The sequence below is a fragment of the Columba livia genome, chromosome 18, assembly GCF_036013475.1.
Source record: "Columba livia isolate bColLiv1 breed racing homer chromosome 18, bColLiv1.pat.W.v2, whole genome shotgun sequence".
Classification (NCBI taxonomy): domain Eukaryota; kingdom Metazoa; phylum Chordata; class Aves; order Columbiformes; family Columbidae; genus Columba; species Columba livia.
In genome coordinates this window covers 2,865,231-2,893,028 of record NC_088619.1, presented here as the reverse complement: position 1 = coordinate 2,893,028, position 27,798 = coordinate 2,865,231, and the positions used below count along the sequence as shown (strand labels likewise).

The following is a 27,798-nucleotide window of genomic DNA, read 5'->3' as shown; positions in this document are numbered from 1 at the left end:
ACTTGAATTTATATTCTGATTTGCTGTATCTTGGATTCCCTCTGAATCTAGCAAAGTCCTGGCCCATAATATGTGTCTGGGTTTGCCCTTTTCAATGTAACATATAATGAATTACAGAATAACATTTAGTTATGATTTGTCTTTTGTAGAGTTGTCTTTTTTGATACTGTAAAAGATAGTCTCCAAATTCACAGGACCACGTGCACAAGGTACATTGTATTATTTCCATGTTACATCTGGAATAGCTGCAGTAAAGAAATACCAAAGAGTCTCTCCTGGGCCAAAGATCAAGTTATCAGAAGGGACAGTAAAGCGACTTGTATATTCTACATTCAAGTTCTTTAAGTGCCCTGACTGGTCAAGATTCCCTTTTTAATGGCCCTGTCAGACTATTTATAGGAAATGTATCCACAGGAATGGTAAGATGTAAAACATTTCTAAATATATCTAGTCAAATCAAATGACAATTATGCTGTTAGCTAAGTTTGCCAGACAAAGTTTTGCCAAAGATGGTTTGCCAAAATATGTTTTGACTGAAGGAAAAGGAAACATCGAGAGCATCTGCATACCAGACTCTATAAAAGTCTCTTTGGAGTGCTGTGCCCAGTCCTGCAGAAAATTTCAAGGTAAGTGTATGGCTCCTGTGAACTTCTGGGCAAAGTATATAACTTTTTATTCTACTGAACTTCCTAGAAGTCTTGGATATTCATTTCTGTCAGGGAACTGTCTCTATTGCTTTAGTTTTTATTCTAGATTTGAATGCAGTATTTTTTCCTTCAGCTTCCATATTAATTCTGGATATATGTGCAATAGAAAATGAGGTGTTATGTTTTCAAACAGCAGTGACTGACTTTCAGACTCTGCCACCAGAATGAGTACCAAAATGTACCTGCTTTTAAGGAACAAGAAGAAATCCAACAGTCCAAGATTTCTAGAAAACAGAACAGGAAATAGTGGCATTTATATATGTCATAATGGAACATTAATTATCCATAGCAAATAACTTTTCCAATGAAAAGCCACTATTTGCTATCTGACGATTGTCTCAGAGACTGTCAGGTAGCATTTCAAAAAATTAAAGACATTTTAATATGAAGTCTCTGCTATGGCAACATCCAAATTAACTACAGTCCATGAAGTTGAAGTGATACTGCTAAACTGTACTACAATACTCCAACACTAGTTACATAGATAGATGTCTAAGGACTAATTTAAGAAAAGTATACATCTATATTCAGTCAAGACTGGGAAGTCTAAATTCAACTTTTGACTTGTTTATACCTACCTGGACATTTGAAGAGATCCAAGTGCAAGATATTTCACTCTTCCACATAAAACTGTTCAGTCACTGTCTCAACATACCTTCTTTCCTACAGAGTCCTCTGCTAACTGTGCCTCCTCTATAAGTGCAACCATGGCCTCTCCAGATGCTGAGATGGCTGCCTTTGGGGAGGCAGCTCCTTACCTCCGAAAGTCAGAAAAGGAGAGAATCGAGGCCCAGAACAAGCCTTTTGATGCCAAGTCATCCGTCTTTGTGGTGCATCCCAAGGAATCCTTTGTGAAAGGGACAATCCAGAGTAGGGAATCAGGGAAGGTCACCGTCAAGACTGAAGGTGGAGAGGTGAGGAAAATGCAAGCTTCAGATCTGCATTTGATTCTCACTCTGAGATTTTAGCTGATACGTGTGTACCTTTCTTTCCTCTGACAGACCCTGACTGTGAAGGAAGATCAAATCTTCTCCATGAACCCTCCCAAGTATGATAAAATCGAGGACATGGCCATGATGACCCACCTCCACGAACCCGCTGTGCTGTACAACCTCAAAGAGCGTTATGCAGCCTGGATGATCTACGTAAGTACCAGCAGCAGTCTTCCTTTGGGGAGCTGGGAGAACTGCTCTGCCAGGCTCAGGGGAAGGCAACGTGCTGTGTCCCTTCCTCGCAGACCTACTCAGGTCTCTTCTGCGTCACCGTCAACCCCTACAAGTGGCTGCCGGTGTACAACCCGGAGGTGGTGTTGGCCTACCGAGGCAAGAAGCGCCAGGAGGCTCCTCCACACATCTTCTCCATCTCTGACAACGCCTATCAGTTCATGTTGACTGGTGAGACAACTGCAGCATCTTCATGGAGATATAACTTCTTTTTTTTTTTTAATATTTCTGTATGTAGAGATGTAAACCTCAGCATGAGCTTTTAATTATCCTAACAGTTGCTGATAGTATACATGAGACATGGTTCTGTTCTAACGGATTTTAAAACTAACTTATAGCATGCTGACCACAGCACTGAAAAAGTTAAAGTGAAAAGTAATTAATAGGATTAATTTAGTCAGGTGAAACAAAAATTTTCCCTACCTATTATTGAGATCTGATTTACTCAAAATGTGGCAGAAAATACTACTAGATCTCCAAACAATTTAATCGATCTCTCCCCAGACTGTATTGTAGGTTATTTTCTAACTGGTTTTGCTTCATGAAGACATTCTTTGAAAAAAACAAATTATCTGACATCAGGTGTTATTCTGATATTTATAACATCTTGAAAAAGGACAAGGGTCAGATGTACCCTCTGGAAGCAATGCTAAATACCTTCATTTCAAATTAGCTGTTATTTACTCTTCCTGTGTTATGGTTTTTCTTCTTAGGCATGAAAATTACTTGACTAGAAAGGACTAGAATTCCGTTCACCGAAACTGCAATATGCAGAAGGGAATCAATGATTTAATGGTCATACCTCTACATGATTCCACATTACTGAGCCTCACAGAATAAAAATGTTGACTGTTAAAAAAAAGCCCCTGAATGTTGAATTAAAAAACTACAATAATTCGATTTTTTTCTCCTTTTCTACTTTCACTGAAGCGGGTTCATGAATGTCAAGTAGTTTACCATATTTTTTTCATGATTTCTATCTTATTTCTTCCTTCTCTAAAGTAGTTTCTTTTAAAACAGACTTGTAAAAACAGAAATAAACAAAAATAAGCAGAAACACAGTGAAATAAAAAGCCCAACCAACCAAACAAACAAAACAACAACAAAACCAACAAAACCTGGACATTCTTTCTCACCTCAGAAATAATTCAGACTCTGTATTCAATGGTGAAAAGCAAAAATCAGGAAAGGAGGAAAAAAATACTTGTTCAAACATTTCTCATATTGATTAAATCTCTGCACTTCTACAAATGATTTAGGTAAGGGGGAAATCAGAATTCTTTTGACCCATATAATCAGCGGTTACAATCCCTTGCAACTTGGAGATAAGACCTAATTAATCAGATTTCTCAAAGGGTATTTTGTTGAAAGAAAATCAGTATAAACCAATCTCAGGTTCTTAAATTGTTGAGGACTCGCAGATGTATAAGCATTTAGTTGTACTTGCTGAGAACTTAAAAAGGCACACAATAAATTTGATATTAATCTCTCTAGATTCTACCAGGAGATCTTTCATGCTAAAACCTTCTAACATCTATAACAGAATTCTCTGAGGAAGATAATCCTCCAGACTTCTTGAAGTCACTTGAAAGTAACAGACATCCTTGCATCACTATTCATTTCATACAGAGATTTATATGAGAAATATGTCAAACTAAAAAGAAATGTACAATTTCAAAGACTAAAAATGCAGTTTAAATTAACACCTCAGAAATGAAAAAACAGAATTGAAGACATCCAAACTTTGAAAACTCCAGCCCTCTCCATGCAACACATAGGCTTGATAAAAGCATGGCTTGTATTTATCAGACACACTGTGTTCTGTATTACTCAAGAATGCCATTGACAACATCTTTGTATCTGCGTCCTACACAGATCGCGAGAACCAGTCGATCCTGATCACGTACGTACACTCCCTGCTGGGTCCCTGCGGGGCTGCCCGGTGCCAGGGGATCTCCTGCCTGACCACACGCTCTCTGCTTCTCTCTTTGCTTTCACAGCGGAGAATCCGGTGCAGGGAAGACTGTGAACACCAAGCGTGTCATCCAGTACTTTGCAACAATTGCAGCCAGTGGGGAGAAGAAGAAGGAGGAGCAGACGTCAGGCAAAATGCAGGTAAATTAAGAGATGCTGGCTTGAATCAAAGCTTTTCTCCATTCCTGACATGATTTTTGGAAAGGATAACCAGCAATATCTATCATCCTGCAGGGAACGCTTGAGGATCAAATCATCAGCGCCAACCCACTGCTGGAGGCCTTTGGAAACGCCAAGACCGTGAGGAACGACAACTCCTCGCGCTTTGTAAGTTGTTGCTTTGGACAAAATCTCTCCCTCTCATTCCAAGACAAGTGATGGCCCTGGCAGTATCCCACATAAAGGGGATGTCAGAAGAACCCATCCAGGCTGAAATGCTGCTACTTCTCCTTAACAGGGCAAATTCATCAGAATCCACTTTGGAGCCACAGGCAAACTGGCTTCTGCAGACATTGAAACTTGTAAGAGACTCTCCTGGCCTGATCCCATTCCTCCCCAAATTCCCACCTCCATGTGCATTCCTGTGCCTCACTCTTCTGCCTTCCTTGCCAGATCTGCTGGAGAAGTCCAGAGTCACTTTCCAGCTCCCGGCAGAAAGAAGCTACCACATCTTCTATCAGATCATGTCCAACAAGAAGCCGGAGCTAATTGGTAGGAAGGATCGTTATGACCTTTTTGAGGATGATTGCTGAGCAACAGTTCACCCTATTACCTGCTTGGCAAAACCTGTGTCTTGTCTCTTCCTGCTTTCAGACATGCTCCTCATCACCACCAACCCTTTTGATTTCCACTATGTGAGTCAAGGTGAGGTCACTGTTCCCAGCATTGATGACCAGGAGGAACTGATGGCTACAGATGTAAGTACTTGAAAGAAATATTTGTACTGTGATTGTTAAGGATTTTAGGCAATGTTCTTACTTCATTGTTTTGACTGCAGAGTGCCATTGACATCCTGGGCTTCACTGCTGATGAAAAGACTGCCATCTACAAGCTGACAGGGGCTGTCATGCACTATGGGAATCTGAAGTTCAAGCAGAAACAACGAGAGGAGCAGGCAGAGCCTGATGGCACAGAAGGTACCAGCAGAATGAGCAATGGACTTGTTCAAAGAACTTCTCTGCTTGTGGAGATAATATGCTAACATCCAAAGAGAGGCCTTTGTTGGCCTGAGTTGCAACATAGAATGCTGAGGAAAAGCACCTTTGTTCACTGCCTGTCTAACTGCAGAGGTGCTTCCCTGCTTGTGGGAAATACCATAATTTTTCCGATGAATACTCCTCAAATACACACAGACTGATAGGGCGAGCTTCAACACAGGATCTCTCTCTCTCCAAACACCTGCTTTCCAAGAAGGCCGTCATTAGCTTCATGATTTACATTGCTTTCCAGACCTTCTGTTTGAGAGCAGACCAATGCTTTTCCGTTTCTAGAACATGAATGGAAGAGCTGTCCACACCGACCAAATTCTAGACATTATCCAAAAACAAATGTTTCTCTCTCTTTCCCCCCCCCTCTCTAGTGGCTGACAAGGCTGCCTACCTGATGGGCCTGAACTCAGCTGAATTGCTCAAAGCCCTGTGTTACCCCCGAGTCAAAGTTGGGAATGAATTTGTGACCAAAGGTCAAACTGTGTCACAGGTAAAATTTGGATGTAGAAAATTAATAGCTTGAAGGAGTACCTGAGCGTTCTTGTTTGACTCTGGGATATAACTGCAGTCCTTTCTGCTTTAGGTGAACAATGCAGTAGGTGCCCTGGCAAAAGCTGTCTTTGAGAAGATGTTCTTGTGGATGGTTATTCGTATCAACCAACAGCTGGATACCAAGCAGCCCAGACAGTACTTCATTGGTGTCCTGGACATTGCTGGCTTTGAAATCTTTGATGTAAGGAACAAGGACTTGGCACCATGGTCAAGGGAGGGCGAGGGAGGGGTCATGAGGATTACAAAACACACTTCTTTTTAAGAAGATTTGGAGTTTTATCCTCCTCATCTGCAGATTTCTAGAACCTCTCACTCTTCTCTGTTGCAGTAGTACCCTCAAATGGCTTTACTAACAAACACCTGGATTCTAACATTGTCAACAGGTAGAAACAGCTCTGTTTTCTGACAAATGGTCTCAAAGGTCTCCGAGCTTGTAAATATCTTAGGCTTAGCAAACAAAGAGACAGTTCTAGGACTAAGGCTCAGAGGGACTTGGGCCAAAGGTATGGATGCTCTTGGGAGAGCCAAGGGCAGTGCTATGGGAAAGTTCACAGCATGTTTCCTGTGTTGTGACTGGAGTCATGATGTTAGGACTTCAGTGGCACAGCAGAGAAACCCCTGGACTGTTGATCTGAGGGACATTCTCAGGTGGGCCACTGAGAATGTTTCCACTCTTCCGGAGGTCGGACATGGGACACCTACACAATGCTGCAGCTAAGGTTACTGATGGGTCTGCTTTGAGTAAAAAAAGAATTGTTACATTAACTTGATTTCACCAGCACCAGGAGAACACTAGCAAACACCTGTGGTGTTTGCCACACCTTGACAACCTCTCCTTGCTTTGGGCAGTTCAACAGCTTTGAGCAGCTGTGCATCAACTTCACCAATGAGAAACTGCAACAGTTCTTCAACCACCACATGTTCGTGCTGGAGCAGGAGGAGTACAAGAAGGAGGGAATTGAGTGGGAGTTCATTGACTTTGGGATGGACCTGGCTGCCTGCATTGAGCTCATTGAGAAGGTACCTTTTCCTTACAAGTGTGCAATGTATTTTGGAGTTTGGTGATGTTTCTGAGCCAGATTCAGCTCAGCAAGAACTCATAGTCAGACAGTCAGTGCCAGTTAAGCAAATCATTTTGCACTGAAACTTGTTTTAGTCTGGCAAAGAGGAATGAGGAAATTCAAACCTGTGTCATCAATCCTTCATTGCCTGCACTTCAAGCATGGGAAATATAGCCTGGACTTGCACCAACACACTTCTTTAAAACAAACTGGAGTCAGTCTCCTTTCCTTTTTCCTCTGAAGTTTCAAATCAGAACTCCACACACAAATTTGGGAAATAAATATCCTCTCATCTAATTTCCCAAAGCAACTAGGCCCCTTGTAGCAATTTTCCCAATTATTTTTGCTGTTTATCATTTTTCCCTCCAATTCTCCTCCCAATTCTAACCTGGATCTGACAGACATTCTTTAAGTTTCATGAGATCCTGCAGGAAGGTAAGAACAGGCAGAAATAAGCTCCCTAACTTTGTATAACTCCTGATAAACTTAGGCCTTTATGCAGGCTGAGATGCTTCCAGCAGCACACTGCTACCTTTGATGTTCATAGCACGTGCTTCCCATCATTAGCATCTTTCTCTACCACTTCTTGTGGTACTTTCCAGCCCATGGGCATCTTCTCCATCCTGGAAGAGGAGTGCATGTTCCCCAAGGCAACTGACACCTCTTTCAAGAACAAACTCTATGACCAGCATCTGGGCAAGTCCAACAACTTCCAGAAGCCCAAACCTGCCAAAGGCAAGGCTGAGGCTCACTTCTCCCTGGTGCACTACGCTGGCACGGTGGACTACAACATCTCTGGCTGGCTGGAGAAGAACAAGGACCCTCTGAACGAAACTGTCATTGGGTTGTACCAGAAATCATCCTTGAAGACATTGGCCTTACTCTTTGCTGCCTATGGTGGGGAAGCAGGTAAGCTCTGTTAAATCCATTTCCATGCATTTGTATTGTACAAAGTGGAATCTCAAAGACAATGTCAGAGGCATCTGTTCATTTTCTTCAATTTTGCAGAGGCTGGTGGTGGTGGCAAGAAGGGTGGCAAGAAGAAGGGCTCATCCTTCCAGACTGTCTCAGCTCTCTTCCGGGTAAGGGCAGAATTCGTCATCTCTTCAAGATGAAAGCAATTATTTTTGAATCTGACAGGTTTGCTTCAGTTTTGGTCATTTATCTTGTTATCCTTGAAAAGCTTTCCGTTGCCACTTTTGGAAGTAATAGGATTTGTCGCTTAGAACACCACAAAACCCCTAACTCAATGTGTGTATGGTTTTCACTTCAGGAGACAGAATGATATTTTCAGCCTTCTGGAACTCCCTAGGCAATTGTTTTAGATTTTTTTTTTTTTCTAATTAGCTATTAATATTGCATCCTTATATTTTGTCTGTTTTCTTGCACTTGCCTTAATTTAATGTTACCTTCTCTGAATATTCTACAAAAATCTCCAAAGGGTCAAGTTCGCCTACTTAGACTGGGACTGAATAACAAATCAGCTGAACTTCCTTAAAATCTTCTCTGGAGACTTCAGATCTATTTCCCATACTTGTTTTATGTATCTATTAAGATCTTCAGTATTGGCACACTGTAGAATACTAAATAATACATCAAACATAAAAAAATTGCCTTAAGACTGTAAGATTGCATGGCAATTATTTAATTTCAATGGGGAAAGAGGTTGAATATTACATTGGGTCAAGTTTATGAATTCTAAGGTCAGTTTTTGGTTATGCTTTCAAGGTTTATATTTGGCTGCGGTCAAGATATTTACATAAATAGAGTTACTACTAAAAAAGTAAATTTGCATAGTCTGTACAAATATTCCATCCATTTAAAAAGAACTTAATTAGCTGCCAAATCAGATGCTAGTCATGCTTAACCAAGAATACATGTCATCCACTTAAAACATCCAGCTGAATAGCACAAGAAATACCACCTTGAAGGGGAGCAGGAGGGGCAGGGCTGAGCTCTTCTCTCTGTGACAGTGACAGAACCCAGGGAATGGCAGAAGATGTGCCAGGGAGGGTCAGTGGGACATGAGGAAAAGGTTCTTCACCCAGAGGTGCTGGACACTGAACAGGCTCCCCAGGGAGGTGTCACGGCCCCGACCTGACAGTGTTCAACAAGAGACTGGACAACGTCCTCAGACACACGGTGTGACCTGTGGGGTTGTCATTGCAGGGACAGGAGTTGGACTCCATGATCCTTGAGGGTCCCTTCCAACTCAGGACATTATATGATTCTATGAACCATTATTCTATGAAAGATTTAAAAACAAACAAACAAAAAAATATCTGAGAGCTTTCAGTTTCCAAGTTTCCCTTTGGGAGCTCTGCAAGATGTTTTAGGGAAGGCAGGTCTGCATCCTGAAACATTGAGTTTGGTACATCCACTATTAAGCTTCCAGTGTTTATGCTTAATAACATAAACTTCATTTCATGATCACATAGGAGAATTTAAACAAGCTGATGGCTAACCTAAGAAGCACTCACCCCCATTTTGTACGATGCATCATCCCAAATGAAACAAAAACACCAGGTAAGCAGATTCAATAGGAGGAACAAAATGTCCCAGAAGCTCTTCTGGTGAGTATCAAACAACGGAGAAGTCACTAATGGTGGTATTGTTAGGTGCCATGGAACATGAGCTGGTGCTGCATCAGCTGCGGTGCAACGGCGTGCTGGAAGGAATCCGAATTTGCAGGAAAGGATTCCCCAGCAGAGTCCTGTATGCTGACTTCAAGCAAAGGTAAATGTGCTTCACCTTTCTCCCCATTCAGACCAAGCTGAAGAGCCTGGGTATCATAATATACTTGAAACACCATACTTTAAATTGGTACTGAATAGTAATACAGAAATGTTTTGCCATCAATTCATGATGATATGACATTGCTGACATCAGGATGCTCTTGCACTTAGAGTTAATAACAAAAACACTCTCTGTATCCTGTTCTGAAATTATGAACTGTCTCCAGGCAAGAGACTGATTCAGCAAGACAATTTGAGAAGGCTGTGGTGTTCAATCATAGTGACGGTTGTGGTGATGGGGATTTCTTCATGTTCTGTTTTCTTCTGCAGATACAGAGTGCTCAATGCAAGTGCTATCCCAGAGGGACAGTTCATGGACAGCAAGAAGGCTTCAGAAATGCTCCTAGGGTCCATTGATGTGGATCACACCCAATACAGATTTGGTCACACCAAGGTAGAAACAAGACCTGTGTTAAAAGCTTCTCAGGGAGCTGAAAGGGTGGACTTTTCTATCCTTACCTGTGGAGGGAGCACAGGATGATAACAGAGCTGGCAGGGTAGGAGCCCCAGTCAGCAGGTGCTCAGCCCCACAGTACCCAAGCAAGGAAAGTGGGGAAGACCCTGGAATGGTAGTCAGGTTCAACCGATAGTCCAAACCATCAGGCTAGCTTGTGACAATAAGGAAGGTCTGAGGTGAAGCCAAAAAGCCTTGTTTTTTTTGAGATTGCACAGGTCATATACAGATAGGCTAATAAGGCCCAGGCTCTATTCATTAACTCCTGGGCAGATCCACAGCAATGAGATTGACCTCACATCAAGTCAGGAAGTAAGTCTGCAGGTCATGGTAGAGCTCACTGGGGTCCATGACCAGGCATATGTGTGGCTAAGGCTGTGGCGTAACTGGAAACCATAATTCACAGCACATAGCTCTGGGACTGAATGCTTAGGGCTGAGCTTATAGGAAGCTTGTAGCCCCTTGGGAAGAGGGCTTGGGAGAGGGGGCAAGGTGAGGCTGGTCACGGCCAGTAAGATCTGCTTCAGGATCCTGAAAGACTTTGTGACACCTAAAAATGACATGGTGCAACATTTCCTTGCTCAAGGTGTTCTTCAAGGCTGGGCTGCTGGGACTCCTGGAGGAGATGAGAGATGACAAGCTGGCAGAAATCATCACTCGCACACAAGCCAGGTGCAGAGGTTTCCTGATGAGAGTTGAGTACCAGAGAATGGTGGAGAGGAGGTAAACTTTTCTCATACTTAGTTTCTTCTCATGGTACTTGACTGGTGAAGCTTAAATACATCACACCAAAGTGATACAATAGCCATATGAATTTCATTTCAGGGAATCCATCTTCTGTATCCAGTACAATGTTCGGTCCTTCATGAATGTCAAGCACTGGCCCTGGATGAAGTTGTTCTTCAAGATCAAGCCCTTGCTGAAGAGCGCAGAATCAGAGAAGGAGATGGCCAACATGAAAGAAGAGTTTGAGAAAACCAAGGAAGAGCTTGCAAAGTCTGAGGCAAAGAGGAAGGAGCTAGAGGAGAAAATGGTGGCCCTACTGCAGGAGAAAAATGACCTGCAGCTCCAAGTGCAGGCGGTGGGTATCACTGTTCATTTTTCCCTGGGAAAGTAATGTCACACAGCCAGAATGCTTGTTACCCTGAGCAGGGACTCACAGGAGGCTGAATAATGTGTAGTAGAAAACGTTCTAAATCGCACACTCTAACACTGTGTAAACAGGCACTGGCAGGGGCATGGTGAGTCTCGTGGCAGGCCCACACGAGACCCGGCATTCCTGCTGCCTGAAAAAAGAGCCACGTAACACTGGGCAACAAGTAACCCACAGCAGAGAGCTCTGAACTGAAGGGAAATATCTCCACCTACTCAACATTCATCACCATGTATCTGTCTAACAGAGTCAAGGCAAAGCTCAGAAGGATACACTATTTACAGCTACACTAGGGAAGCCATGATTACTTTCAGAAACATGGATACTTTCCATTCAAACTCAATTAGTAATAGGCAGTTTCTTCACACCAAATGAAGTGATCAACTAGTTAGCACTGTAAATGCTCAGCATGGGCTGGAAAGAAGGCACAGAGGTGACTGATAGCGAAGGCAAGAACTCTGCTGGACTTACAGCAATTTTAATGCATGTAGAAAGGTGATAAATTTCTTTCTCAACTAAATTACTCTCAAAAGATGGAAAAGCCTTCATTTCCCAAATATTATAAGGTTCTCAATGAGACAATTAAAAAGGTACTAAGTACATTTCCTGTTCAGGAAAAAGGACTCCAAGCCTTTGTTCCTGCTGAAACTAGTAATTGAAGTGACCACGCTTGTCTTGTGCTGTGTTTGTGAGCACATGAGATATCTCATAGCTACACTCTCTGTGAGACAATTTGAAGAGACACAAAAAATTTGAGGTCAATGTTGAAAGCAGATAAAATGGTTTCCCAATAGACACGTGGCAAGATCCTCTGGTTTCTGGAGTGGAAGGCCACGGTCGGTCCTGTATTAACACGTGCCTACTCAGGGATAAAAAAGACAGAGCAGAGAAACTTCAAAACATTACAACCCATAAAATCTGTGTCTCTCCACCAGGAAGCAGATAGTTTGGCTGATGCTGAGGAAAGATGTGACCAGCTCATCAAAACCAAAATCCAGCTGGAAGCCAAAATTAAGGAGGTGACTGAAAGGGCTGAGGATGAGGAAGAAATTAATGCTGAACTGACAGCCAAGAAGAGGAAACTGGAGGATGAATGTTCAGAGCTGAAGAAAGACATTGATGACCTTGAGTTAACGTTGGCCAAAGTGGAGAAAGAAAAGCATGCCACTGAAAACAAGGTACACACAAAGAAAGTGTAAAAATATTTGCTTCTAGGAGAAAAAGAACCTGTTATCATAGGACGTGTTGTTTTTGGAACATGTGAGTTGGGCCTCATCTGAGCAATTAAAGGAATAATGAGCTGGATAAAAGCAACAAAAAGAAAGCTTTATTCAACTGCTAAGCATGTTTTCCACTGAATTCTGAAAAATACTTACATTTGTAGGTGAAAAACCTGACAGAGGAGATGGCAGCCCTGGACGAGACCATTGCCAAGCTGACAAAAGAGAAGAAAGCCCTCCAAGAGGCCCATCAGCAGACACTGGATGATCTGCAAGTAGAAGAGGACAAAGTCAACACGCTGACCAAAGCCAAGACCAAGCTGGAGCAGCAAGTGGACGATGTGAGCACACGGCCATCCAGCAAGAACAGGACAGGTATTGAGTTAAACCTGACCAGTTGTGAGCTGAGAGTCTTGTTCTTTTTAGCTGGAAGGGTCTTTGGAGCAAGAGAAGAAACTGCGCATGGACCTTGAGAGAGCTAAGAGGAAACTGGAAGGAGACCTGAAGCTGTCCCATGACAGCATAATGGATTTGGAAAATGATAAGCAGCAGCTGGATGAGAAACTGAAGAAGTAAGTGCGGCTGTGGGACACCTGAGTGCTGGGCTGGTTACGCTTGCCTTTTTTCCCTGATCTCTAACATGGTTTGATTTGCCCACAGGAAAGACTTTGAGATCAGCCAGATCCAGAGCAAGATCGAGGATGAGCAAGCCCTGGGCATGCAATTACAGAAGAAGATCAAGGAGCTTCAGGCAAGTCTCTGTTCCTTCCCCTCTCGCTCCCAGTCTCAGGTCAGGTAGGAGGAGGCCCAGGTGTGAAGGGTCCCCAACGTTCCACAGGCCCGTATTGAGGAACTGGAGGAGGAAATTGAGGCCGAGCGAACCTCTCGGGCAAAAGCCGAGAAGCATCGCGCTGACCTCTCCAGGGAGCTAGAGGAGATCAGCGAGCGCCTGGAAGAAGCAGGAGGGGCCACGGCAGCTCAGATTGAGATGAACAAGAAGCGTGAGGCAGAGTTTCAGAAGATGCGTCGCGACCTGGAAGAGGCCACGCTGCAGCACGAAGCCACGGCTGCCGCCCTGCGCAAGAAGCACGCGGACAGCACAGCTGAGCTTGGGGAGCAGATCGACAACCTGCAGCGAGTGAAGCAGAAGCTGGAGAAGGAGAAGAGTGAGCTGAAGATGGAGATTGATGACTTGGCCAGTAACATGGAGTCTGTCTCCAAAGCCAAGGTATGGAACTGGAGCAGAGAATGCCCACCAGGCCAAAGTCTGGCCCATAACCTACATCTACCAGCCACATTCTCATTAAAAATATCCCTGCTGTAAGAATAATGAAAGAGCAGGTGTTGATCTCCTTTTTTTCCTTGTGGTTTCTCCCTAGGCAAATCTGGAGAAGATGTGCCGCACTCTGGAAGACCAGCTGAGTGAGATTAAAACAAAGGAGGAGCAGAATCAGCGCGTGATCAATGACCTCAATACTCAAAGAGCTCGTCTGCAGACAGAATCAGGTGAGATATTCTCATTTCTTAGGTAGAATGGAACAACCTGCACTTAACAAGGATACAGGGTGCAGAGTGACAAATGGTAAAACTTCTCCAGGTCACTCCTGATCAAATGGGTTTACAGGCAGAAATTGTCATAGTATTACTAGTCTAGCTACGTTTCTTCAATTTCCTCTTCCCAGGTGAATTTTCACGGCAGGTGGAGGAAAAGGATGCTCTTATTTCTCAGCTGTCCAGGGGCAAGCAAGGCTTTACCCAACAGATTGAGGAACTCAAGAGACATCTAGAAGAAGAAATAAAGGTCTGCAAGCACCCTGCTGTACACAGTCTACATCTCCCCTAAAAGTATCTGGAGAATCCTGTCTGATCCAGACTGGTTCAATATTCTTTACCCAGACACATGTAGTACTGAAGTAATGATCATACGCCTACTCATAGGCTACTGAGGAAAGGAAGTGTCATGAGTTTGATGTTGGAAGTAGTCATTAAAAAGGCTTTCATGAGAATCTGTCGATGCTCTCTAAACCTGGATACAGAAACACATGTAGCAACACGTAAAGAAATAGTAGATAACTGTACCCAGAGCCCCTGTCTCTAGGACATCTGATCCTCCAGAACACATGGATGATGGCTCCAGGAGCTTCCACCTTTGCATTTGCTTAGTTTGAGTTTCATTTGTAATTTCTTGACAGTGTCACTGTCAAGCGTCATCTCAAGACAAGTATCCAGGTTTCCAATCCCAATGTTCCCCCAGGCCAAGAACGCCCTGGCCCACGCCCTGCAGTCTGCTCGCCACGACTGTGACTTGCTCCGGGAACAATATGAGGAGGAGCAGGAAGCCAAGGGGGAGCTGCAGCGTGTGCTGTCCAAGGCCAACAGCGAAGTGGCCCAGTGGAGAACCAAATACGAGACTGACGCTATTCAGCGCACGGAGGAGCTGGAGGAGGCCAAGTACGTGGGAAGTGCGATGTTGAATGGCTGGAGAAGACTGAGGCTGTCAAGGGAAATTGGAGTCTCTAAGTTTGGGTTAGGACAGTGGTGGGACTAAGGCAGGAATAGACCATCTTTGCTGTAAAGGGTAGAGAAGGAGGAAGAGGAAAAGCATGCTGTGGATAAAAGGGAAGATTGGAAACACAAATGCAGCCCTTGAACTAGACCAGCTAGGACAGGTCAGATACTCAGAAGGTGTCAGGACAGAGATGTGGTAGACGCTTAAGCTCTAACCTGGAGCTGTGCTGATCTCCTGCCAGGAAGAAGCTGGCACAGCGCCTACAAGATGCAGAGGAACATGTTGAAGCTGTGAATGCCAAATGTGCCTCCCTGGAAAAGACAAAGCAGAGGCTGCAGAATGAAGTGGAGGACCTGATGATTGATGTGGAGAGATCAAATGCTGCCTGCGCAGCTCTGGATAAGAAGCAGAAGAACTTTGACAAGGTCTTTTGGGCTCCAGACCTGGGGTTCCTGGGCAGAGCATCCCCTCCTGATGGCCACATCCAAACTCACACCTGGTTTCTCTTCAGATCCTGGCAGAATGGAAGCAGAAGTACGAGGAGACACAGGCTGAGCTGGAAGCTTCCCAGAAGGAGTCTCGCTCTCTCAGCACGGAGCTCTTTAAGATGAAGAATGCCTATGAGGAGTCCTTGGACCACCTGGAAACGCTGAAGCGGGAGAACAAGAACTTGCAGCGTAAGTGCCCGGCCCTCTGCTCCTGGCAGGGCTTTCTCCTGTCCAGCACTACGCACCGCTGCACATGGGTCTGTGCCTGCAGGAGGGCAGGGATGTCTGTCACCTTGGTGTGACAGGGCCCGTCCCATTGTGCTCTGAGCCTGACCATGCCATTGGTGTTTGTTCCCACAGAGGAGATTTCCGACCTCACGGAGCAGATTGCAGAGGGAGGAAAGGCGATTCATGAGCTGGAGAAAGTCAAGAAGCAGGTTGAGCAGGAGAAATCTGAACTCCAAGCCTCCCTGGAGGAAGCTGAGGTACATAGGGTGCTGAGAAATGTCCAGATGCAAAGTATGGGAGTAGTTATCTGCAGAGCTGGCAGGAAAGTAACCTAGATTTTACGAAGTACTGCTTAAGTGACTACTTGGGAAGCAAGCAATGGTTTAAATCACTGTTCGTGGTGACTTTTTCCAGGCCTCCCTGGAACATGAAGAGGGGAAGATCCTGCGCCTCCAGCTTGAGCTCAACCAAGTGAAGTCGGAGATTGACAGGAAGATAGCAGAGAAAGATGAGGAGATTGACCAGATGAAGAGAAACCACCTCAGAATTGTGGAGTCCATGCAGAGCACCCTGGATGCTGAGATCAGGAGCAGGAATGAAGCCCTGCGGCTGAAGAAGAAGATGGAGGGAGACCTAAATGAAATGGAGATCCAGCTGAGCCATGCCAACCGCCAGGCTGCAGATGCACAAAAGAACCTGAGAAACACCCAGGGAGTGCTCAAGGTTTGTTCAGCAAAGCTATGAAAGAGAGAAGACATCCCTAATAGTTTTGGCACCCAAGAACACAGTGATACCTTGCAATTTCTCTTGTCTTTTTCTCAGGACACCCAGATACATTTGGATGATGCTCTGAGGACACAGGAGGACCTGAAGGAGCAGGTGGCCATGGTGGAGCGCAGAGCAAACCTGTTGCAGGCTGAAGTTGAGGAGCTACGGGCAGCTCTGGAGCAGACGGAGCGTTCGAGGAAACTGGCTGAGCAGGAGCTTCTGGATGCCACCGAACGTGTGCAGCTCCTCCATACCCAGGTCAGGCACTCGAATGGAAACTAATCCCATCAAAAAGGTATAACAAAGAGTGAGATTGCTATGCACCTTGTAAGTGATTACTATATAAACACTTGACAAGACATGCGATGTTATGGCCAGTCTAGGCAGCCAACCATGTCTGCTTTGGTGCTGTGGCTCTAAAGAGGACTCTTGCATTAAAGAGTTTCATAACCCATACTCACACTTTTAGCTCTTTATGTGGAGGCATCAGGTCTAACAGTACAAACCACATGTTTCCTGTTACACAGAACACCAGCTTAATCAGTACCAAGAAGAAACTGGAAACAGACATTACCCAAATTCAGAGTGAAATGGAGGATACGATCCAGGAAGCCCGCAACGCTGAAGAGAAGGCCAAGAAGGCCATCACAGATGTGAGTCGGGGGCTCCTTTCATTGCTGATGCTGGATGTGTTCTCCTTCAAACTGTGTCCAGCCCCCAAATGGACTTGACCCTTTGCTCTCACCAGGCAGCCATGATGGCAGAAGAGCTGAAGAAGGAGCAGGACACCAGCGCCCACCTGGAGAGGATGAAGAAGAACCTGGACCAGACGGTGAAGGACCTGCAGCACCGTCTGGATGAGGCTGAGCAGTTGGCCCTGAAGGGAGGCAAGAAGCAAATCCAGAAGCTGGAGGCCAGAGTGCGTAGGGCTGCTCTTTGTACATGAGTGAACATGTCACATAAGCAGCCATCAGGGAAGCTCCAAAGATGGGCTTGTCCTTGCAGGTGCGGGAGCTGGAAGGGGAGGTTGATGCTGAGCAGAAGCGCAGCGCTGAAGCCGTGAAGGGTGTGCGCAAGTACGAGAGGAGGGTGAAGGAGCTGACCTACCAGGTAAGGCAGGAGGTCTCCTTGGACTGACAGTCTTCTCACTGCAAGCCAAATTTTGCACACGCCATCCCCAAGGGAAATTTTTAACCTCATGTGGTGGGAAGCAAATAATTCATTCTCTTTCTTCTTTGTTGTCTGCCTTAGTCAGAGGAAGACCGTAAGAATATCCTCAGGCTCCAGGATCTGGTGGACAAACTACAAATGAAGGTGAAATCCTACAAGAGGCAAGCTGAGGAGGCTGTAAGTATTGCTTGGAGAATGGGCAAGAGCCACCTTCCATCAGGGCAGCTTGCTCATTGAGATGAGCATGAGCACCAGGAAGAAAACATGAGAGAAACACTTTAGACACAACAGTTTTGGTCATGCATTCTACTGTGGTGCCTTGAGGCCTTGCTGAGTTGTGTGCACCTTGTAATCATGGATGAGGTGGGGAAGTTCCGCATCCTGTTTTATATGGGAGGTCAGATTAATCAAACCCAGGGGGCACATCCACTGACTGGGAAATTCATGCATCTTTGTTCTTGAACAACAGCAGAAGGCGTCAGGGTGTTTCTCAACCTAGTAAAGCACACTGATAGTTGGGTAGCAAATAGTGGCAGTGGTACAAAAATGACACACTCAAGTGAAGAAATAGGTGCTCACGATTGACACAGTACTGGTGAAGCTTGTCCCAGTTGGGTCCTGAGTAAGGGAAGATGAGGAGGTCTGTGTGAGGTTTATGTGTACGCAGTGGTGGGTGGGGGATGGAGCTCTGGGCCTTCCCCTTGAGAAGTCCCAGAACCACACAGGGCTGAACTGCAGCAAGACTGAAAGCCCTTCCCTGGGCTACTCACCAACAACTCCCCCTCTCCACACAGGAGGAACTGTCCAATGTCAGCCTCTCCAAGTTCCGCAAGATCCAGCACGAGCTGGAGGAAGCCGAGGAGCGGGCTGACATTGCAGAGTCGCAGGTCAACAAGCTCCGAGTGAAGAGCCGGGAGTTTCATGGCAAGAAGATAGAAGAGGAAGAGTGAGGATGTCATGAGGCACTGAAGTGACCCAAAGGATGCACAAAATGTGAACCTTTTGGTCACTTTCTTCTGTAATTAGTCATTGTAATCCTGTCAACGTCTAGAAAATAAATACTGTAGATTCTCTTGGCACTGTGAGCACCATTTTAATTTGTGTTAATTTTACTGGTTATGTCTCTGTCATCATGAGCTTTTGGGCATGGCTTTGATTTACTACCTTTGTCTGCCTCTGGGACAGTGCAGCTGTCACCTAATTCCTAACTACTTATGCTTGCTTTATTACTTGGTGACTCGGGCCTGCAGAGAAATTTAACTTCTCATGAAGAGAAATTAAGGACAGTAATTCATGACAGTGACTCCTGCAAGTTCAGTCTTCTCCCTGTACTGTCCCAAGCAACAACTTATTTTATATTTTCCCATGCAGCGACTCAGCACTTCCCAAGTGGGGCAGACCATCAAGAGTGGGTTGCTCCTTTTGCTGGCCACTGTCCAAGGCAGATTTGTGGGGGGTTGATAACAAGAGTTCATGGTTCATTGGGAAGCAGAGTGAAGGTCATCTTCAGTCCCCAATATGTCTGTTTTGTAAATTTAATTAGGCAACCATGAAAAGTATCACCTCCCTTTGAACTAAAACTAGAGAAGAGTAGTGACAGATCTGTGACAATGCCTTTAATACATGTAGAGTAGATGAGTGTACGCAAAAGCTGAGTCTCTGGCACACTGCCCTCTGAAACACAACCCTGCCTGGCAGAATCTTTCTTTCCTGATGAGAAAGCCCAACTGTTCAATGCGATGCTTTCCTAGTGGTGTTGCAGAAACTCAGGGCCTCAACCAGGAGCTTTTATCACCAGCCTGCGGCAAGAAGATCAGAGCAGACAGCGAGTTGAAGAGAGGCAGCTGCAGTAGCACATCACTGGAAGGCAAACACAGTGGTGGTCATCGGTAGCTGGCTTTTCCAGTCTAGCCTACTGGTTTTCCATTCAATGTGCAGAAAAAAGCAGCAAGGAACCTGGGCAGACAAAATTCAGCTTGAATCTGGGCCTGAGCAGAGCTTCGCATGAACTGACAGTGACGATTTGAGAGGTGGGGTAAAAAGCCATCAGATTCAGTCTCAATCATCGCCTGTCGGGGCAGTGCTCAAAGGGCTTGAGCTCCCTGTCACAGCCGTGGCTTCTGAATTCCCATTGAGCACCAGACCAACCCCCCATGCATAACGCCTCTTGGGAAAGAGCTGGTATGGGGAGTTGAGGACAGGTGGTTTGTATCCTTCCAAAGGAAGTATTCCATTGAAGTCAAGTCAGCCTTACAGGTGAATCACCACAGAAACCTTTGAAAGGGTAGATGAGCATGTGGACAGGGGGATCCATTTGGTCTGAGATTTCCAAGTCAACTGGCATTTCAAAACCTTTCAGCCAGGTATCTCTACAAAGGCTATTATAGAAACGATGGAGCCATGCAACAAGAAGGAAGCTTCTCTCTCAGATGAATAATCCTCAAAGTCACAGCAGGAAGGAGAAACATTATTTGTGCTAGGGCCTGTGTTGTTCAAGTCATTGATAAAGCAAGCTGAAGAGATGTAGAAGAAGATAGAACACAATTTTTCCCAACAAAATAATGCTATTCCAGGCAGTAAGGACAAGGATTGGTGCCTAAGAAATGCAGAAGGCTTTCACGACACTGAGTAAGGAGTGTCATTAAATAGCATGAAGAAGTCAGTACAGTTAAAACCACAAAATTATATGCGTGGGGAAATGTAATGCAGAGTCACATATAAAAAGATGGCCTTTGAGTTGACAGTTAAGTGCTAGGAGCAAGGTCTTCCAGATGTGCTGCTTGTGTGAAAATATCCACTCATTTATCAGCATTTGTAACAAAAGAGAAAATAAAAAGAGACAAACTGAATGTGCAAGGAATTATGAATCCAAAGGTAAGAAAGTTGATCTGGTGCATGGGTGGCCTTCCTTAGCAGGACCAATTAAACAAACCCAGAGGCTTAAGATGGGAGACATAACAGGAGTCAGCCCAAGGTGCAGAGGCTTGAGCACCCTGACACTATGGCTGCTGGGTATCCTGTGCCACATCACCATCATTGCTTCATTTCCAACCCATTTCCTTTCCTGTTCTTCTGCAAAAGAATGTTCCCCTCCTCACATCCCCTGTAGCCGGAGCCTTCCAGTGGCTTTGATGGGTGATGGAAAGAGCATTTGGAAGGTCACCTTCTCAGCCAGCACCCACTGCCCAGCAGCAGTTGTTTCCAGAGACTTTAGCTGAGAACACAATAGGCATCTGAGTAGCTGTACAACTCGGATACTCATTCAAGTGCAGCCCAGCCTGAAATGACAGGTCTGCTCTACCAGAAAGGGCATCATGGAGGGGCTTGGAAGTGTGTGACTATCAAAAGGACAACAGGCAGCACCAATGGCCCTGCCAACTCTACCACACACCTGGTAGAGAAGCCTAAGGAGAGCAACTGTAGCACCTCTTCTGACAGCTGTGATCTGGCTGGACCTCCATTGGGCATTTACCAGGAGAAGCCCAGGGCTCTGCATCATCCTCAGTCATCCAGTCTCCATAAATGAGGACCTCCTAGACTCTTAGGCCAGCAACGGCAACAGAGAAAGCCCTTTGTGGCCTGAAGTGTAGACAAAACATTCCCATAGCCAACCTTTATGCTTCTTCCAAACACACAAGTAATCGCAATATTCTTCCTCACGTAATGGATGTGAAAATGGCACTGTGGACCCAAGCAAAGCCAGCCATCATTGCCCACACACAAAACCAGAACAGGGCTACAGTGATCTCTCACAAGGGGCTGACGTGGCAGGGGCATTGCCAGGGGCAACCACGGGATATTTAAATGCGGCACAACCAAGAGCAATACTCAGATGAGAGAGCGAGGAGCACAGTGACAGTTATGGTAAGTTCTGCTGCAGAGCATGGATCAAAGAGAGAAGAGGAGCAGACCCAGTGTCAGACAAATCCACAGACTGGCAGATGGACAGCCCGGAGACTGGCTTAACTTGCATGAGAGGCTGACACGGCAGTGGCGTTGCTGTGAGATTTAAACGGCCCCTAGGGAGTGCACACAACCAGGAACACAGAAAACTGGTCCAGCAAACAGGAGGTAGGCAGTTAGAGCAGCTGTTCGAGCAGAAGGGTGAGTGGCAAGGGCGAGCCAGGAGGACTCTGCCACAGAGGCTAAGATCCTCTAGCAAGGAGCTAAGTACAGCAGGAGGCATGGTATCCACCCAGAGATGAGTAGTACCTTTAGTATCCCTCATGGTCCCTTTGGCTGCAAGAAGTGACGCAGCCACCCAAACTGAGTTTGGGAGAGAAAATGCAGCTGTCCAGGTCCCGGGCTGCAAAGTGCACCTGAGTTTCTGCTCAGGGACTGGTGGCAGCAGTGAACTCACCTGTGGTCGATGTGCCCAAGTGAAGGAGCTGCTCAGCCAGGTGACGGAGCTTTGAGAGGAGGTGTCCAGGCTGAGGAGCATCAGAGTCACAAAAGGAGATTGACTGGTGGACTCACAGTCTACCATCCCTGGTACAGGAGCAGAAACTACCATGGCACCAGATACAAAGAACAAACCCTCAGCCTGCCCCACCTTCCCAGGTGCCTTTATACAACAGGTATAAGGCCCTGAAATTGGATGGGTAAGCAGCTGATGCTGCTGATGAAGTCTCCTGGAAAGGAAGGTGCTCTAAGCAACCCTCACCCCACGTGAAACCCAGAAACCCATGAAAACCTCACATGTAAGGAGAAAATGAAGGGTAATTGCCATAGGTGACTCCCTTCTTAAGGGAACAGAAGGCCCGATATCCTGACTTGACCCAACCCACAGGGAAGTTGCTGCCTTCCTGGGGCCAGGGTAAGGAGATGTGACTCAACAACTCCCCAGGCTAGAAAGGTCCTCTGACTATTACCTGCTATTGGTTTTAAATATTGGCAGGGAAGAGATAGGAAAAAGTAGTATTAAGCAAATAAAAAAGGATTTCAGAGCTTTGGGGTCACTCTCCTCCACCTTTTCAGTTGTGGCAGGAATACAGAATGGAATAAGCAGGCCTAACTAATCATAATCATCACATGGCTACATGACTGGTGTCATTGATGGAACTTCGAGTTTTTCGACCATGGGAAAGTCAGTCCTTTGCCAGGTCTCCTGGTACCCAGTGGAATGTACTTCTCACAGAAGGGAAAAAGGGTGTTTGCTCAGGGGCTTGCAAGGCTGATTGACAGGGCTTTAAAGCAGATTGGAAGGGAGAAGGGGCTGGTACCGGGCCAGTCAGTGGTGAGCAGTAGGATGGCACACCAAAGCTCAAGGAGAGACATGACAGTGAGATTCCTCAGACTGTGCCATGAGGTGATGGGCACAACCAACCACACTTGAAGTGCTTCTACACTAATGCGTGTAGCTTGAGGAACAAGCAAGATTAACTAGAAGCCTTGGCCCAGTCCCAGGGATGTGATACAATTGGCATCAGTGAAACCTGGTGGGACGAGTGCTGTGACTGGTGTGCCATGATGAACAGTCCAGAAGATTCCTAAAGCATCTGGATGATAACGTCTTGGTGCATGTACTAAGGGAACTGACCAGGAAAGCTGCCTTCCTAGGTTTGATTCTTACTGACAGAGAGGGTCTTGTGGGAGAAGTGGTGACTGGTGGCTGCCTTGGCCACATCGACCACAAAGCCATCAGGTTTAAAATCTTTGCTAATGGAAGGAAAACTTCCATCAAGACCTTAACATTAGATATGAGGAGAGCAGACTTCAGGTTGCTCAAAGAATTACTTAGTAAGATGCCCTGAGAAGAAGTTTTTGACGCTGTTGGGGTCCATCAGTGCTGATTGTTTTTTAAGTATCACGTCCTAAAAGTACAGGATCAGGCAATTCCAAAATGCCAAAAATCTAGCAGGAAAGGCAAAAAGCCAACTTGGTTGAGCAGGGATCTTCTTGAAATACAGCAAAAAATAAATTACATGGTGAGTGGAAGCAAGGTCAGGCAACATGGGAGGACCACAGAGATGCTGCTCATCATTGTAGGGAGGAAATTCGTGCTGCGAAAACTCAATTAGAATTGAAGCTGGCCAGTACCATGAAGGACAATAAAAAAGGCTTTTTAAAATATATTAATGGCAAAAGGCAAACTAGAAATGATAGAATCATAGAATCATTTTGATTGGAAGAGACCCTCAGAATCATTGAGTCCAACCATAACCTAACCTAACTCTAGCACTAAACCATGTCCCTAAGAATCTCACTTTAAACAACTCTAGAGATGGTGACTCTGCCACTTCCCTGAGCAGCCTGTTCCAATGCCTGACAACCTTTCCTGTGAATAATTTTTCAATAATATCCAATCTAAACCTCCCCTGGTGCAACTTGAGGCCATTTTTTCTCCTCCTATCACTTGCTACTTGGGAGAAGAGACCAACACCCTCCATTCTTCAACCTCCTTGCAGGCAATTGTAGGCAGCGAGAAGATCTCCCCTCAGCCTCCTTTTCTCCAGGTTGAACAGCCCCAGTTCCCTCAGCTGCTCCTCATCACACTTGTGCTCCCAGCCACTCACCAGCTTCGTCACCTCCTCTGCACTCTTTCTAGTATTTCAATGCCCTTCTTATGACAAGAGGCTCAAAACTGAACACATGATTCAAGATGGGGCCTCACCAGTGCTGAGTACAGTGACACGATCACTGCCCTAGTCCTGCTGGCCACAGTATTAGTGATACAAGCCAGGATGCTGGTGGCCTTTTTGGCCACCTGGGTACGCTGCTGGCTCATATTCAGCCGGCTGTCAATCAACACCCCCAGATCCCTCTCTGCTGTGCAGATTTCCAGCCACTCTTCCCTGAGCCTGTAGCGCTGCCTGGGGTTGTTATGACCCAAGTGCAGGACTCATCACTTGGCCTTGTTCAACTTCATACAATTGGCCTCAGTCCAATGATCCAGCAGGTCCAGATCTCTCTGTAGGGCCATACCACCCTCAAGCAGATCAACACTCCCACCCAATTTGGTGTCAACTGCAAACTTATTAAGGGTGCACTCAATCCCCTCATACAGATCATTGATAAAGAGATTAAACAGAACAAAACATTGGCCCATTACTTGATAATCATGGTCACCTCATTAACAGGGACATAGACAAAGACATTTGCTGACTTTTAATGGTAAGAATTGATAGGCTCAAGGCTATCATTAAATGTGTAAAATATTTGCAATTATGATTATATGAGCAACTACAACTATAGTTGCTACAATCAGCTGTTTCATTTGATTTACTAGTAAAAGAAAATTTGAGCAAATTACATCACATAAGGAAGATCATATCTTTGTATTTTTAAACAACATTTAAGGTCATCATAAGCATTTCAGATAAAGGAAAATATCTATGAAGAAAAATACTGCTGAATTTTTTGTTGTTTGTTAAAAAAACTTTCTTGGCCAAGATCTTCTACGCTGGCATTTCTGAAGACAAAAAGAAAAATGTGTATACAGTCAGTATAATTTGGAGAAAAACTATCTGGCTATGTCAGTCCAAAATTATTGGTTTAGTAACTAAACTAAAACATTTTTAGTTGCTGTTATTACAAACTATTTGTTTTCTGTCTGCTTTCCATTTGTTCAGTGACCATAAAAATTATCTTGATAGAATCCAATAAGCAGACCTCATAGCATTCATACACGGAACCATGGTATTATTTTGCAACTAAATTTTACAAAGACTTTACATGTTCGATCTTATTATTTCATTGAATAGAAGATGAACACTCCATAATTAAAACCAAAGTTGTTTGGTTTGTTTATTTTTTGGGATTTTTTTTGTTTGTTAGGTTGGTTTGGGTTTTTGTTTGTTTGTTTAGTTGTTTTCTTGTGTGTTATTTAGCTTTGTTTTTAAGTAAAATACTACCCTACATTAGTGAGTAATATGCTGAAGATTTACAGTGGCAATGGTGTTTAATAGCAACAACTCAATCTGCATATGCCACCAGGCTGCACATGTCCAGAAAGAGTCTTGAGTACTTGTTTAGTTCTTGTTAATCTGGAAATGTTCCATATTTATATTGGGGAAATATCTCTCATTCATTCATATGTGTGAAAATATATTTAATTTCTCATGTATTTATAGTTTGATGCCATAACTTGAAGATTAGAATCAGCTTGTATAAACACCCTGTGTAGTTAGACTGCCTCCTAGCTGGTAAGTAATGCAAAGGTCACTGACCTTTAAAAATACATCAGTCCATAATTACCATAAAGGGACATCTCTGAGAGAAAGTTTAAAATAGATGCAGCTGGTGTAGTCCAGTGGAACTGCATGGATTAGAAATACACTTAGGGCTATAATAATCTGGACATCAGTGATGTGCCTCATAAGTAAATAAGCACTGTTTAATTGATGGAATAACATTAAGTGAAAATATTCCCGTTCTGTGGAAACAAACTTCTGCTCAGTGAATTCTAACAAACCAAATTTATCAGTTAAGTTCTTCATGACTTACAAGTCTATTCAAACCTCAGAAGAAACCAAGAGCTGAAAAAGATCCTCTCTTTCTCATGAAAGACAGAAAGAAGTCTGCTGAAGTGTGTTATTCTACCTGCCCGGGTAAGACAATGCCGCTGGGAACATATGATTCAACATACATAAAGAGCTCAGGCTGGGGGCGCTAGTAGGCAAATCTGAGGTTTGCAAATGTGCAAGGCAGAGTGCGAGAGAGAGCACTGACATGCTCATCCCCTGTCAGCTCTGGCCGGAGGCCCCTAGAGGTCACCCTGCTCCACGGAGACACGAGAGAAATCCCTGGGACAGCGTCAGGGGGCTGACAACGTGGGTGCAAGGCGAAGGTTACGCCCGCGTTCTTGCTAAAGCTGTGATTGAGTGAAACCGTCTCTTACAGCTCAAGGTGGATAGGAAACATTCATACAAAGCTCAGGCCAAGCATAGTTTCGTTGTACTTTCCGTTTATAGTTGCTGAGAGTCACTCAGCAGAGTTATGATATCTGCCTGCATCATGACGCCTCTCCAGTCCTGTGACAGAGGGTCACCTAGGGAACATGCCACTTAACCTTTTTGTCTGAGTCATTTGCATCCTAATATCATGCTAGCAACCCTAATTTCCCTTTCATCCACCTCCTTGTCCTTCTCTGACTCTTTTTGCCACCTGTTGTCCTTTCTGAACCTTACTCAGAGACCTTTTTACTTCATCCATCTGTTCTGTAACTGGAGTTGCTCAGCTGCTTAATGTGTGAAGGAACTGGCATTTTGAATGTCACCTAAGAGTTACTTAATATTTGCTGTGGAAATAAGAGGTGCGTGCATTGTTTACCTCAGCTGCATAGTCAGTGCTACCCATTTTCAATCACATATTGCACATTTACCCATCTCTCTGCTCTCGGTTGTTTCAGGACCTTTCCGAGGGACTAAGTTGCTTTAGTCTATGTGAGGAACAGAAAATTATTGCTGGAAAGAGAAGACTTCATGTGTATGAAAGTCCATTTTCCAAATTCCCTATGTGAAGACACAGAATGTTTGCTTCCCTTTTTATTAAGTAAGACTAAATTCCACATGCACAATGCATTACAGATATTAGTTCTTGAAGGTGAGGGCAACGTTAGAAGAGGATAGAGATCTCTGCCACTGCCTTGCATGAGCTGTAGTACAAGCTAGTCTTCATCAATAGTATTCTTGGGAAATTCACATTTAGCCCCAGACATTGCCTTTTACATATGTACATAAATTATTGGTCCCAACTGCCTTTCTTCCTAGAGAATTGCTCCACAACTCACATTAGTAATGGCAATTAATGGGTTATCTCAAGAAATCAGTTAAAAATTCCGTCTTCCCTCCCCACCCTCCACTCCTCCAGGACACAAAGTCTTTATCAGAAACATTCAAACAGATACTTAGAAGACATTTTAGGAAGGAAACACAGTACGTTAAACTATTTTTAATAGACAAGTTCCATAGGAGATACAGAAGATGGTCCCTGTAATTGATTTAGTCTGATACAATGCTTATCAAACTAATAAAGAAGTGTGTCCTTACCATTTCCAGGTCCCATTCACAGCAACATGTTAGTCAAAGTGTAGCAATGAGAAGGTTTGCTCTGAAGGATTAGCGTCCTGGCATTTCTGTTTATCATCTGCCAACATTCCTGGGAGCTCCCCTTTCACCCAGGGAGCAGCAGAATGAAGCTACACTTTTTACATCATACCATAGGTAACATTATTATTTATTTCAACTTCCCCCTTCATGTCTCAAACCTTAAAATTGTCCATTGAAATGGATGAATTCACAGTTTTAGAATATTTATATTTTTTATCATATAGCACTTTTTTAAAACT

General features: G+C 44.5%; 1 protein-coding gene and 1 long non-coding RNA gene across 20 annotated transcripts in view; one reads left to right on the top strand and one right to left on the bottom strand.

Moving 5' to 3' along the window:
- Window positions 1-27,557, bottom strand: part of LOC110364326 (uncharacterized) — a 189,539-nt gene extending 161,982 nt beyond the window's left edge. For all 19 annotated transcript variants that reach the window (XR_010466963.1, XR_010466964.1, XR_010466969.1 and 16 more), the window contains exon 1: window positions 27,500-27,557. This is a non-coding gene — a long non-coding RNA (uncharacterized LOC110364326). The remainder of the gene's footprint in view (window positions 1-27,499) is intronic.
- LOC102089784 (myosin heavy chain, skeletal muscle, adult) lies at window positions 477-18,595 on the top strand. The gene is made up of 39 exons (XM_065034458.1): window positions 477-626; window positions 1,377-1,621; window positions 1,709-1,852; window positions 1,945-2,101; window positions 3,806-3,833; window positions 3,931-4,045; window positions 4,139-4,231; window positions 4,362-4,425; window positions 4,517-4,615; window positions 4,718-4,821; window positions 4,902-5,040; window positions 5,484-5,602; window positions 5,696-5,845; window positions 6,514-6,684; window positions 7,328-7,634; window positions 7,734-7,807; window positions 9,164-9,251; window positions 9,344-9,461; window positions 9,791-9,914; window positions 10,561-10,697; window positions 10,800-11,055; window positions 12,063-12,305; window positions 12,512-12,688; window positions 12,774-12,919; window positions 13,008-13,098; window positions 13,186-13,575; window positions 13,727-13,853; window positions 14,030-14,148; window positions 14,602-14,798; window positions 15,098-15,281; window positions 15,368-15,533; window positions 15,705-15,829; window positions 15,987-16,295; window positions 16,395-16,598; window positions 16,868-16,993; window positions 17,089-17,259; window positions 17,346-17,450; window positions 17,592-17,687; window positions 18,305-18,595. The coding sequence occupies exons 2-39, from the start codon at window positions 1,415-1,417 to the stop codon at window positions 18,458-18,460; spliced, it is 5,826 nt and encodes a 1,941-aa protein (XP_064890530.1). The 5' UTR covers window positions 477-626; window positions 1,377-1,414; the 3' UTR covers window positions 18,461-18,595.
- Window positions 27,558-27,798: the final 241 nt, after the last annotated feature.